This window comes from Panthera uncia (genome assembly GCF_023721935.1).
Source record: "Panthera uncia isolate 11264 chromosome C1 unlocalized genomic scaffold, Puncia_PCG_1.0 HiC_scaffold_4, whole genome shotgun sequence".
Taxonomy (NCBI): Eukaryota; Metazoa; Chordata; class Mammalia; order Carnivora; family Felidae; genus Panthera; species Panthera uncia.
In genome coordinates this window covers 104,123,706-104,137,042 of record NW_026057585.1, presented here as the reverse complement: position 1 = coordinate 104,137,042, position 13,337 = coordinate 104,123,706, and the positions used below count along the sequence as shown (strand labels likewise).

Below are 13,337 nucleotides of genomic sequence, written 5' to 3'. Positions count from 1 at the left end.
CAGCCCGCGCCCGCAGCCACGGGGTGCGGTTTGCCGGAGTTGATACGTGACAGCTGGCGTGGTCGTTATCCTTGGGGTGCAGACGTTGCCACCAGATTCCTGAAATTCTTGCCTGCCAAACGGGGGCCACGGGAAAAGTAACTGTGAACGTTGAATTCGATGTTTCTGCGGAGCATGGGAAAAGGCCTGAGTTCTTCCCGGGATCGGGGGAAAGAGAGCCAGGGTGGATGGCCCCGGGAGGGTGGGAGGGAGCTTGGACTTTATTTTCCGGTGGGGAGCCTTCGAAGGGGTTTGTGCATTTGTGAACCCCTGTTGATCCTGAACCTCCGTTTCCTCATCAGTTACTCCTAGCTCTCTCAGGGTTTTTATCTTTTTTTCTTTTTCTTTTTTTTAACGTCATCTGACAGCGGTACTGCTATCGCATCTGTACCAGAGGAGTAACTGCGGTACAAATGATTTGTACCGAAACTTTTACCAGGACTAGTGCGAGAACCCATGTGAGGATGCTGGGAATGCCTGGGTGAGGGGCAGCTGGGTGGGGCAGGTGCAGACACTGCCCTCGCCTCAAACTGCTCAAACCCAGAGGCCACCATTGGCTTTCACCCCTGGTGATAACTTGATTTTGCAACTCAAACAGTGCCAACCAAGATCCAGCCTTTTTCTCATCTCCGTGGGCAACGTGGTTACAGTGCCCCATCACCCCTACCTCACGTTGGCAGCTCCAGAATGTCCTCACACTGTTCAGGAAAGGAGGAATTTTTTCTTGTCTGGAAACTCCAGGAAACAGCTTGTTTCTCTTTGGCACTGCCTGGGTGATTTTTCCATCCGCTAAGTAGTGGCCAGAAACGAAGGAAAAGCTGATGGCTCTAGCCGGTCAGAGCCAGGCCATGCACCCAGGCTTACATGAGGGGAAACCGGGATCCTGTTGCTGGGGGGAGAGTGGGTGCTGGGGGCAGCCCACTGCTGTTTACCACACACCCATGCTCCTTTATTGAGATGCAAAAGCAAAGGCAGGCAGCTCTGACGCAGCAGCTCACGGCACACGCAGCTCAGCCCCACACACCAAAGGGCCCTGTGTGTCCTCCACCCTGCTGTCTATTCAAAACCCACTTACTGACTAGTGCACATTGAGCACCCTGGGTGCAAGAGACCGTGAACAACTCAGCCCCGCACCTCCAAATGGTCCGGTGACCTTCATTAGACACCAAGAGTCAGGAGGAGGGGCCTGTTAGGCCAGTACAGTAACTGAAGCCAGAAGAAATGCTGGCCTGTAGTTAAGATGAAGTAAAGTGGACAGATTCAGGAGATCACCAAGTGGTAGGCGGTCAGGACTTGATTGGTTCTCTGTGGGTCTGGAGGTGGGTGCCGAGTCCACAGGAACCCGGAAGGACTTTCAGGGGACTACTAGCAAAGGATGGAGGCCTCATCATGGGAACATTAGGAGTGGGAGCAAGGTGGGCGCCCGGTCTGGGTAGGCAGGTGTACATTGCCAGGTAAATGCAGACAGCCGCTGCTACTGTGGGCCTGAAGAACTCCCCTGGGCTGGAGCCTGTGGGAGGGTGAGGCAGAGGGCAAAGGGAGACTGCGTGGGAAGAGGGGAGGGAGTCCGTGGTCCTTGGGGGTCAAGTGCTGACTGTATCTGTTGGATTTTGGTTCCTGATGGCTTTGGTGAGAGCTGCCTAGGCCTGATGGGGCCGACTGTAGACCCAGTGGCAGGAAGCAAGAGGTGGAGACGAGAGCTGGCCAAGAGGGGAATGTAAAATACACGCAAGAGAGGCTGAGGGTGGCATCTGCTCACCAAGAGGGTAACCGGAGGGACCTGGGCCCGAGCAGGGAGGCAGATACACCTGCAAGGCAGCAGTCAGCAGCGGACGGACATAAGGGACGTGCGGAGTTAGAGCTGCGGCGAGTTCTTCCTCATCAAGGTAGCTAGCATGTTGGGAACCTGTTCTGGGCTTGACTTTGTGCTTAGGGAGAGCCACCCGGCTTGCTGCTCTTACTGGGCTGGAGAGTTGAGGAAGCAAGCAGGGAAATTGAAACTGGCACTCAGGGTGGCCCAAGAGCTGAGCACCATGGTCCCTGCTGGAAACTGAAGGCAAGGGGAGGGCCAGAAGGGTAGAAGACAAGGTTAAGCCTGGGCAGGGTCAGAGTGGGGTTTTGAAGCTTGAGTTCTGAACAGACTACCCACAGGAGATCTCAGGCTCCGAGAGGAAGCACAGGCTCAGTTGAACCCCTCAACCTGGCAGTCTCCCACAGGGCACCCATGGCACGTGTGCTTATACCGGAGAACACAACTCAGAACACTGAACACCACACCACACAAGCTTTATTTATCTGTCTCAATGAGGGAAGAAGGGACCTTACACGCCTTTTACTAAAATGCAAATTAACATAATTGCTGATCACACGCTGTTGACAAGTAGTTTTTAGCTCCTATTTTAGCTGCTGTGATCATCAGGGGGAAAAACCTTTTCCCAAGACACTCCGCTGCAAAGAGCATGCAGAAAGCATGCATGTCGGAATCCCGCTCAGCAATCCTGCACCACTCTGGAAAATACGCCTTCGGGCTCTTTCCCATCCCCCAGGGCAGCAGCAAATCCTTCCTGTCGCCTCCTTTTGGCCAAAGCAGCCAAAGATTTAAAAGTCTTTGGTTCATAGATGGCTAGATCCGCAAGCACTTTCCTGTTGAGCTCCACCTGGCACTGGGAAGAAAATCAAATCCTGTGTCAGCATCGGAAGTGTGTTTCGGTGAAAAGCAGCAAGACTGAATGCAGCTGAGAGTCCTATGGTCTCTGCTGCTAAGCACATCCTGCACGGCTCCAGGGCGGCCTCTGTCCTGGGACACATGGTCTGTTTGAGGAGGTGGAGAGCACAGGGCCAATCCTATCAAAGCAGGATGCTGGAGGATAAATGTGGACTAGGACGGGGGAAGGCGTCGCTGCAAGAGGTGATGTGCGTGGACAAGAATGCTGGCACCCAGTCCTGGTGCCAGCCATGGAGTTAAGAACCTTGTTTAGGCGGGCACCTGGGTGACTCAGTTGAGCGTCCAACTTCAGCTCAGGTCATGATCCCATAGTTTGTGAGTTCTAGCCCTGCACTGGGCTTACTGCTGTCAGCGAGGGGCTAGCTTCAGATCCTCTGTCCCCCTCTTTCTCTGCCCCTTCCTTCGCTCACACTCCCTTTCAAAACTTAAAAAACAGAAACCAAACTAACAAAGACCTTATTTAGGGTCAACGTTCATCACCCAGACAGAGCTATGACTGCTGGCCTGGGGTAGCCCTTTAAGTCAGCTTCAAAGAGGATATCACAATTCTCATTCTACAATGAAATGAGACACAGAGAAGTACGTGAGATGGGAGCACGGAGTCAGGAACAAAACCAGGCATTCTCAATTCCCACCTATCGGGTAAAACTGCAGGTGACTTCTGAAAACTGACGAACTTGAAGAGCAAAAGAAAGGATAATCCTGCGGATCAACCCAACTATGCAGGGGTGGCTCCTCCGCTACCTGGGCCTTATGTGCCTTGGGCACAGTCCGTCCTGAGCCTTAGCTCCTTGTCAGTAAAATGGGGATGTCACGCATGAGGATCCTTGCAAAGTACCAAAGGCAGGGCGTGCTACACGCTAGACGCACAACACCCAATCCCCTTAAAAAAAAAAAATCGAATGCAAACAAAAGGAGAGGGATTAGCATAATCACTACATTCAACAATTACCAAGATTTTGTGACACATGTTTAATCTCTCCTGCCCAAGACCACCACCCTACTGTTTCACACCAGGAGTTTCAGATTCATCTGCTTCCTCATCGGAAATCTCTCAGTGTAAAACTCTGAAGTTACACTTTAAAGTAAAGCCAAGCTTTCTGCTGCTTCTCTTGATGGGGAAACATGAGGGCTCATGTCCTGGTACCACTTGCCCTACTGCCAGTTCTGCTACCAGCCAGGCAGAGACGAAGCCATCGTGAGGAGTCCCTAAACTTGCCAAAACTCCAACTTGAGAACTCGGCAGGGGGCTGACACTCTGCTGCCCATTGTACTGGACCACACCAGTTGGGCCACTTTCTGTAGATCTCAACAGACCACGTCCTCAACCGTACCTTAATTAAATTGACAATGAATGCTGGGTACTTCAGGCCATGTTCCTGGGAGGCAGCTGTAATTCGATTAATCCAAAGCTGAAATAAGAAAACATCGAGATGCTTAAGAGCTAGTTGTCCAGGGGCGCCTGGGTGGCTCAGTCAGTTTGGTGTCTGACTTCGGCTCTAGTCATGATTTTGAGGTTTGTGGGTTCAAGTCCTGCATCAGGCTCTGTGCTGACAGCTGAGTCTAGAGCCTGCTTCGGATTCTGTCTCCTTCTCTCTGCCCCTCCCCCACTCACACGCGCACACTCTCTCTCAAATGACTTTTTTTTTTTTTTTTTTTAATTAAAAAAAGAACTAGTGGCACGTGGGTGGCTCAGGCAGTTAAGTGTCTGACTTCCATGCAGGTCATGATCTCATGGTTCGTGAGTTCAAGCTCCGTGTCGGGCTCTGTGCTGACAGCTCAGAGCCTGGAGCCTGCTTCAGATTCTGTGTCTCCCTCTCTCTCTGCCCCTCCCCTGCTTGCACTCTCTTTCTCAAAAATAATAAACATTAAAACATTTTTTTAATAAAAATAAGATAAAATTTAAAAAAGAACTATTGTGCATTACCTCCACAACTCCCAGCAAAGGTTCTGAGTCAACTAAAAATCAAAGTAAACTTTTTTTTGCAAAAGTAAATAGAAAAATTGCGGTGCCTGAGGGGCTCAGTTAGGCATCGGACTCTTGGTTTGGGCTCAGGTCATGATCTCACAGTACTCCCAGTACATGAGTTCAAACCCCATGTCGGTCTTTGCACTGATAGCAAGGGGCCTGCCTGGTATTCTCTCTCTCTCTGCCCCTCCCCTGCTTGTGCTCTCTCTCAAAATAAGTAAACTTAAAAAAGATTAAAATAGAAAAGCAGTGCTTTCTATTCAGGCACACTGGGCCGTAGTACAGTCAGCCAGCAAAGGCTGATGCTCCTCGTTCAAATGCAAGCTTCTAAGTGATAAATAGGAAAGTCCCACAGTATAAAGCACTAATTCAATACACATTTTTAGGCCCCGAGAAGACAAAAATGAGCAAAAGATTCTGTGGCAGACACAGCTCAGTGTACAAAAGATACACACCAATGAGCTACAACAGCCACTGAGATCAGTGCTACCAGGTGGGGATGAAAAACTTGAGGTGAAAGCTTCACGGAGGGGGATGGAAAACGGTCTTGAGGGAGGGGCAGGGCTGGAGGGAGGGAGAAGCATCACAGAGGACCCTCCTGGCAGGGAGCAGCAGGGTAGGTTCCAGGCACAGCAAAAGGTCTGAAAACTGCAGGGAAATCAAGGCTGGTTAGGTTCAGAATGATCTGGAAGGTAAGTCAGAGTGATGTGGAAGTTTGTGCATCAACAACAAACCTGGTCTGTTAAACAAGGGCTTGGATTGTGGGGCAACTGGGTGGCTCCTTCAGTAGAGCATGCAACTCTCAACCTTGGGGTTGTGAGTTTTAATCCCACGTTGGGTGTACCGATTACTCTAAAAATAAATCTTTTTTACCTTTGCTTTTGTTATTATTTTTTTAATCTTAAAAAGAGGGGGGATTAGATTCTTAAGGCATTCTTTACTCAATCTTAAGGTGGTACTCAAGTCCATTTTCTTCTTCTACTTCAGTGGTTCTAAAGTTTGAACGTGCATCAGAATTATTAGAGGTTTATTAAAACATTTTTCTAGGGGCGCCTGGGTGGCTCAGTCGGTTAAGCGACCGACTTCGGCTCAGGTCATGATCTCGCAGTCCGTGAGTTCGAGCCCCGCGTCGGGCTCTGTGCTGACCGCTCAGAGCCTGGAGCCTGTTTCGGATTCTGTGTCTCCCTCTCTCTGACCCTCCCCCATTCATGCTCTGTCTCTCTCTGTCTCAAAAATAAATAAACATTAAAAAAAAAAATTAAAAAAAAAAAACAAAACATTTTTCTAGGCCCCACCTCCAGAGTTTCTGATTCAGTAGGTGCGGTGGGGCCTGCGAATCTACACTGCTACCATGTTCCTACGTGAGGCTGTGGCGGTACCGGGCCCCCACCCCACGAGGAGAACCTCTGCTCCCATGAGCAGCAATCTGGCCTGACCAGATGCCCACAAGGTCACAGGAAGCACCACCTGACCGTTCTGAGAAAATAAAAGACACAAAGAACAGAGCTGGGATGCAGAGGCCACTCCTGCACACCAGGCCATCATGTGCAGGGATAGTCTATCATGCTGTGATCCTAACCTACAGTTAATGGGGCATTTCCGATTTTAAAGGGTCAGAATTCTCCCCTCTCCCTTATTCATTCAGGCAATATTTGCAAAGTGTTAGTGATCTAGGCGGGAGGTTACAGAATTCAAAAGAACACAAAGCTCGCTCCTGATACTTACATTTGGGGCCTGGGAGCAATAACCAATGAAGTCAAATTTGTGGTATATTGGATGCTAAGTGCAGGAGATTCAGGGACGCCCACCGCAGGCAGTGAAGCGGGACCCAGGACGCAGAAGAAACCAACCATAAGTGCAAACAGCCTGTGAGGAAGCAGGCTTGGCCTCCTCCAGATGCGCATGGGAAGCCAAGAGTGGCCCTGGGGCAGGTGAGCCACACGGGGTGGCCAGGGACAAGGTCTCAGTAACCAAGTCGGCCTGGGGGCGACTTTCATTAGGGGTGTGGTGAGAAGCCACCACAGGGTTTTAAGCAGAGGCGAGATGGGAGCAGTAGAGACTACAATGGTGGCTGGTGGAAGGAGGGAGAAGGGCAAGGAGGCTCTGACACGGGCCCAAGTGGGAGTGGGTGGGGAGAAGGTGAGCTCCCGGACATCCCAGATTCGGTCCGTGGGGCGGCCAGAATTTGCCGGGTTTCGGACGTGGAGTGAGAGAAACGGGAGCGCCTGGGGGGCCCAGTCGGTTAAGCTTCCGACTTGGGCTCAGGTCATGATCCCCCGGTTCCGAGTTCGAGCCCCGCGTCGGGCTTTGCGCTGACAGCTCAGAGCCTGGAGCCTGCTTCGGATTCTGTTGTCTCCCCCTGTCTCTGCCCCTTCCCTGCTCACACTCTGTCTCTGTCTCAAAAATAAACATTAAAAAAAAGATCTGAAGTGAGAGAAACAGAAACGAGGAGACCGGCGGTGGTACTGAGGGCGGAGAAGCCATCCCCTAAGGCGGGATGGGGGGTGGGGGGCGGAGAGGGTCAGGACCCAGAGGCCTGTCTCGCTGGGTTCGAAATGGCTCTCGGACGGCGGAGAGTCCAGCCTCCTCCCTGCAGCGACCGCGGCTCTCCCGGCGCCACGAGGAAGGGCTGGGAGGGAGGGGCCGACCAAGCCTAGCCTCCCCGGGCCCGCGCTTACTGTCCTCATGTTCCGCTTCTTCAGTCCTCGCGCTTTCGTGCATTTCACAAACGCTCTGGTCACCGCTCTGACCGCCAGCCGGTAGCACCGATTCTTCCTTCCCCGAAAGTGCTGGGTGAAGAAACGGAAAAGGAGGCTGGTCAGCGCGCCCCGGGCCGGGAGGAGACGCGGCGGACGCGGGGCGTGCGCGGCCGACTCACCCGCGCGTGCTGCAGCACCTCCCGGACCCGCCAGTAGCGGTCAGTGAGGCGGCTCCGCAGCCACAGCGGCGCGCCGAGGAAGACCATGGCACCCACCGGCCGGCGCCCGCGCCCGGCCGCGCACGCGCCGCACCGCCCTCGGCGGAAGCGGTGGCCGCGCCCGAGCGCTTCCGGGTCGGCGGCCCGGCGGGGACTTCCGGGGCGCCGCGAGTGCTGCCAGAGCCGTCACCCACGGGCCGAGTCTTGTGCGCGTTCCCGTGCGTGACAGTTCGCGTCGCTGGGGGCTCGGACGGGCTGCTGCGGAGCGCCCTCCGCGGGGGCTGGCTGCCACCGAGGGGGTGGGGCTCCCAGTCTTTACAGGGCAGCGCGTCGGACGCGGAAGGGGCGGTGGAGAAAGGAAACATTAATGGTTCCACTCGTAGGAAATGCCCAGAATAAGCGGAAAGGTGGGAGGGTGGAGATGGGGAGTGGCCGCCCGTGGGCACGTTTTCCTTTTGGGGTGATGAAATGTTCTGCAACTGGATACTGGTGACGGTTGCGTAATGCTGTAAAGATGCTAAACACCATGGAATTGTCCACTTTAAAATGGTCAAAATGGGTGCTCACTTCAGCAGTACATATACCAAAATTGAGACGAAATGGTAAATTTTATGTATATTTTACCACTATATTACCATTAATTTGAAAAATAATGAAGTGGGGGGGCAGAATGGGAGCATGCAGTTTCTTTGTAACTTAAAATTTTTTTTAATGTTTGTTTTTGAGAGAGAGAGCGAGCGAGCGAGCCAGCAGGGGAGGGGCAGAGGGACACACAGAATCCCAAGCAGGCTCCAGGCTCAGAGCTGTCAGCACAGAGCCCCACGCAGGGCTCCAGCCCAACCAGCAGCCAGCCAGATCATGACCTGAGCGGAAGTCGGTGCTTAGCTGACTTAGCCACCCAGGCGCCCCTTCCCTTTTTTTCTTTGTAACTTTTGAAATTACAGAAAAGTTGCAAGACTACTTACTTCTAACTCCCCAAGGTATTTTACCCCATAGTACCAACTGTTGACAGTTTTTTCAAATTTTTTTTTTAATGTTTATTTTAGAGAGTGTGTGTGTGTGTGTGTGAGCAAAAGAGGGGCAGTGAGAGAGGGAGACACAGAATCCGAAGCAGGCTTCAAGCTCTGAGCTGTCAGCACAGAGCCGGAAGCAAGGCTCTAACCCATGAACCGTGAGATCATGACCAGAGCCAAAGTCAGTTGCTTAACCACAGTTTTTTCCATTTTAAGATTATTCTTCCTGGGAAGAATAACTCCTGGGGCGCCTGGGTGGCTCAGTCAGTTAAGCGGCTGACTTCGGCTCAGGTCATGATCTTGCGGCTTGTGAGTTCGAGTTGGGCTCTGTGCTGACAGCTCAGAGCCTGGAACCTGCTTGGGTTCTCTCTCTCTGCCTCTCTGCCCCTCCCCTGCTTGTGCGCTGTCTCTCAGAAATAAATAAACATTTAAAAACGTTTTAATTTGCATTCATTCGTTGGAGCATTCATTGTTAATTTTCTGACCCCATCGTTCTTCCTATAGTTATTGGCACTCTACTTAAAGAAGAGCTTTCCCCTTTGGGAGGGGCAAATTTAAATAGTGTTAGAGGGTGCAGTGAGAGAGTAGTGTTCAGAAGGAAGTGACTGATTGAGCCAAGCAGATATCTGTGGGAAGAGTATGCCAGGCAGAGGAGCCAGCAGGTGTAAAGGACTAGAGGCAGGAGAGCACCTGGTAAGGTCAACAACAGCAAAAACGTTGGGAGTGCTTGGCTGGCTCAGTTGGTGGAACATGTGACTCTTGATCTCATGGTCAGGAGTTTGGGCTGGGCCCCACATTGGATGTGGAGATCAAATTAAAACTTAAAAAAAAAAAACAAAAAAACAATGTGCTGGGGGTGGGGCAAATGAGAATCCCAGGGAGCCCTGAATCAAAGTGAGCAAATCAGAGGCAGGAGATGGAAGTTGGTGAGGATGTGGAGGACCTTGGTCATGTAAGGACTTTGATGTTCTGGCTACCATGCTGCATTTGGGATCCCTCACAGCATGGTGGCTTCAGGGCAGTCATTCCCTGCATGGTGGCTGAAGCGCGAGGTGGTGCGGATGCCCTACCGCCTTCTTGGCCCACCCTGTAGGGCCACACGGCATCATTTCAGCAGTACTCCGGAAGCTTGAATAGTCACAAAAGTTCACTCAACGTCAAGGGGCAGAGGCACTGACTCCAACTCCGGATGGTAGTGTTAATATTAAAAATAAAATGGTCAGTTGTTTTACCAGCAAAAAAAAAAAAAAAAAATAGGTTTATTTGAGAATAGAAGAAAATTACAATCCGGGCCAGGCAAACTACTGGAAAATCTGGAGCGACAACCACACGCGACTGGTTTCTAGAGGAAAGTGGCAGTTGGAGGAACTGTTGCAAACAAAAAGTCCACCGGAGTAAACTGAGAGTTTGAAGTGTAATGGCTTCTCATTGGCTGAGCTGTTGCTGGGGAGATGAGAAAATCTTTTTTTCTTCAGCTGGGGTCATGAAGTAGCATCCACCTGCAGAGTCCCTCTCTTCTTGTTCGGTCAGCAGTTGATGAGGAGTGCGAGGTGAGAGCTCCCCTGACCGAACCTCCTAACTACATTTTAGTGAGGTTTTCTGTTACTAATTTTCGTGGGAGAAACACGGAAATCACATTGTAGAGAGAGTATGTGAGCTGTGTGAGGTTACTAGGGCATCTGAACACGTCAATATGACACATTTGTTTTTCACACTCGTGAAAGGGGAAGTCATTACGGGCATCATCCAACTTATTAAATAATCTTAGAGCTGCCGTTTTGCAAACAGACTGCAGGGAGACAAGGGCTCAAGCAGGGAGAGCAGTTAGGCTCGAAGCTGGCCTGCCTGGGGCAACACGACATTCCAGGCGAGGCTGATGGTGGCTTGGCCGTGGTAGACACAGTGGAGGAGGTTAGAGGCAGTTGAGTGCCCAGTGTGCTCTGAAGGTAGAGCCCACAGGCTGTGCCGGCCAGCCGGGTGTAGGGCCATCCTGCCCTTTGAAAACCATCTTCACTGAGGATCCTGAAGACGTCCCTCCAGCCCCCACCTTCCCCCCCTTCTCATCTCCTGGGTGTCTGCCCTCCTCGTGTAGTAAAAAGTCCAGCACCCACCCTCCACCCCAGGCCTAGGTCTCACTAGGAGTCATTGTTATTTCCGTCTCCCTGGCCCCCCATGTCCAACCTGCCAGCAAGTCCAGGGGGCTCTTCCCACAGAATCAGTCTGATTTTGAGGCTTATCCCACCCCCGCTAACATGCCACCATCTCACTGGTTTCCCTGTATCTTCCTTCCCCAGATACAATCCACTCTGTACATGGCAGGCTCCTGAGCAGATCAGATCAGACCACGTCGTATTCACACAAATTCCCTCAAGGCTTCCTGTTGCCCTAGATGTAAATCCAAACACTTCCATGGCAGGGGCACTAATTTGGCACGACTCTCACTTTTCAAAAATGAAATGTGTCCTATAAAGCTGTTCTCTCAGGGCGCCTGGGTGGCTCAGTCGGTTAAGCATCCGACTTCAGCTCAGGTCATAATCTCATGGTCCGTGGGTTCAAGCCCCACGTCAGGCTCTGTGCTGACAGCTTGGAGCCTGGAGACTGCTTCAGATTCTGTGTCTCCCTCTCTCTGTGCCCCTCCCCAGCTTGTGCGCGCTCTCTCTCTCTCTCTCTCTCTCAAAAATAAAACATTAAAAAAATATTTTTTTTGAAAAAGATGTTCTCTCAGAAAAATTATAGTTTTAAATCGAACAATGGTGGTGATTTTTCTATGAGGATACAGAGGTGGACAGTCAGAGACAAGCGTCCCTCTGTTTCAATCGTACCGCGGGAGTTTTAATTTATGGAGACGGCTGAGTGATGACAGGGAGAGGCTGATGCCATTGAGAGTACATTTCTTATTACCTGCATTTCCTGAGAGAAGAGGGCACACCGTGCCCTACAGGGCCACAGGGAGAGGCGCCAGTGTCCTCTGGAGGCAAAAGCGGGAGCAAGGGGAAAGCTCCGGCCAGAGCCTTCATTGGGGTTCCCACAGGAAAGGCAAGGCAGGGCAAGGAAAGCAGTTTAGAACTGACTGGTTGGATAATCCCAGTGGTCGTTGGCGCATGGGGCCTGTCCCTAGTTGACAGGTACCTGACCCTAGATAATTTAGGACAGGGGGAATATCAACTGAGTGTGGAGAGAGGACAGCAGTTCTGAGTACAGGCTCGATCACAGGAGAGATGGAAACAGCTGGGGCCACTGGTTCGGCCTTGTAATACACGGGTGCCAACAGACAAATATCGGATCTAACAAAACACAGGAAGATAATCCCCATGTACAGAGCAGCTGAGAGTGACAACCCCATGATGGACCCAGGGGACACTGTCAGGTTTTAGTCAAATCTGTTGCCACAACTCAGTCTCTCTGCTATCCCCGGGCCCATTACCGGAGCTCAAGCCACTGCCCCCCTTCTCTTCCAGGAACCTCTCAGCTGTCCTCCCCTCTGTCCAGGCAGGCAGTCTCGGCCCAGAAGAGAGGAGCCTGGCACACTCGGAAGGCTGTGGGAGCCTGGAGCCTTCTGCCCAGCTCAGGGCCTCTGGGGCTATGTGCCCCTCCCACTCCTACTCTCTGCAAAGGGTGAGCAGCGCCTGGGGCAGGCCCCCTCGGACACCAGGTCCCGGACCACCTCACCCCACTGTGTCCTCAAGGTGGGGCTAGCCCCTCGGCTCAGCAGGAGCTCTGCGGTGGGGCCGTGGCCGTGCTCCATGGCAAGGTGAAGGGGGGTCTTGTGGAGCCACCCAGCAGCATTGACCTGCGCTCCCCTGTCTAGGAGGTGGCTGGCAACCTCTGCATGGCCTCCCCGAGCGGCGTGGTGCAGTGGTGTGAGGCCCAGTGAGTCTCCAGCATCCAGCTCCGCTCCCCAGGCCGCTAGCAGCTGGACAGCGGGCAGGTGTCCACCAGCAGCAGCCCTGTGGAGTGCAGAGCGACTGTGCCTGTCCTTGAGCCTGGGATCTGCCCCACGGTCAAGCAGCACCTCCATGTCCTGGAAGAGGAGGGAAGGAGAGGACAGGGACTGGCCCAGGCAGGTGAGGGGCTGGGGCCACACAGCTTTTGTCTGACCCACACCTCATCTGGCCTCCCCGACCTAGCAGCCTCTTTCTCAATGCCGCTTCCCCGCTTGGTAAGAATGAGCCAGCACCTCTGCCGGTCTGAAGGGGCTCTACTCCAACACATCCACTTGGAACTTCTCAGCCAAAACCCAAGACTGAGCAGCCGGCTGCCCCCTCCCCGCTGCCTAGGGACCCGCTGGACTCAAGCACACTCCTGGTGCTCAATACATATTCGTTGCTGCCGGTCACCAGAATAAAGTCCGAATGCCCTCCTCGCCCCCCCCCCCTCCCCCAGGCGTCCTCCCCGGGCTTCCGTGAGACACGCAGTCAAGGCTGCCTTCAGGGCCCCGGCAGCCCCTCCCCGCCGCCCCTCCCGCCCTCCAGTCTCGCTCGGTCTGTCCGGGGGGGCCCCGCTTGTCCGCGCCCTCCCCGCAGCCGGGCCGGAACGTACCTGCGTGCGGCCCAGGCTCGCCGCGATGCCGAGCGCTGTGGCCCCCGCGCCGTCCCGGGCGTCCACCCGGGCCCCGCGCGCCAGGAGCAGGCGCAGCGCCGCCCCGCGCCCGGCCGCGGCCGCCACGAGCAGGGC

General features: G+C 53.3%; 2 protein-coding genes across 3 annotated transcripts in view; both read right to left on the bottom strand.

Moving 5' to 3' along the window:
• Positions 1 to 2,304: 2,304 nt before the first annotated feature.
• On the bottom strand, positions 2,305 to 7,777 carry MRPL20 (mitochondrial ribosomal protein L20). Of its 2 annotated transcripts, XM_049618302.1 has the most exons (4): positions 7,612 to 7,750; positions 7,412 to 7,522; positions 4,099 to 4,176; positions 2,305 to 2,702 (listed from the first exon to the last, which is right to left on the bottom strand). In XM_049618302.1, exons 1-4 carry the CDS (start codon positions 7,696 to 7,698, stop codon positions 2,529 to 2,531), a joined length of 450 nt encoding a protein of 149 aa, XP_049474259.1. In that variant the 5' UTR covers positions 7,699 to 7,750; the 3' UTR covers positions 2,305 to 2,528. The 2 variants fall into 2 exon arrangements, with proteins under 2 accessions (XP_049474259.1, XP_049474258.1); XM_049618301.1 differs by lacking the exon at positions 2,305 to 2,702 and having other exon boundaries at positions 2,724 to 4,176; positions 7,612 to 7,777.
• Positions 7,778 to 11,882: 4,105 nt separating this feature from the next.
• ANKRD65 (ankyrin repeat domain 65) overlaps positions 11,883 to 13,337 on the bottom strand; it is a 3,574-nt gene continuing 2,119 nt past the window's right edge. Inside the window, exons 4-5 of the mRNA XM_049618933.1 lie at positions 13,203 to 13,337; positions 11,883 to 12,684 (exon numbers count right to left, since the gene is read on the bottom strand). Of these exons, the coding sequence (XP_049474890.1) occupies positions 12,244 to 12,684; positions 13,203 to 13,337 (576 nt within the window). The 3' untranslated portion in view covers positions 11,883 to 12,243. The remainder of the gene's footprint in view (positions 12,685 to 13,202) is intronic.

Coding starts and splice junctions, on each gene's coding strand:
- MRPL20 (XM_049618301.1), bottom strand. CDS start 7,698: ATGGTCTTCCTCGGCGCGCCGCTGTGGCTGCGGAGCCGCCTCACTGAC. Junction 7,523..7,611: donor AGGTGCTGCAGCACGCGCGG/GTGAGTCGGCCG, acceptor TTCTTCACCCAG/CACTTTCGGGGAAGGAAGAA. Junction 4,177..7,411: donor AGAAGCGGAACATGAGGACA/GTAAGCGCGGGC, acceptor TTCTTATTTCAG/CTTTGGATTAATCGAATTAC.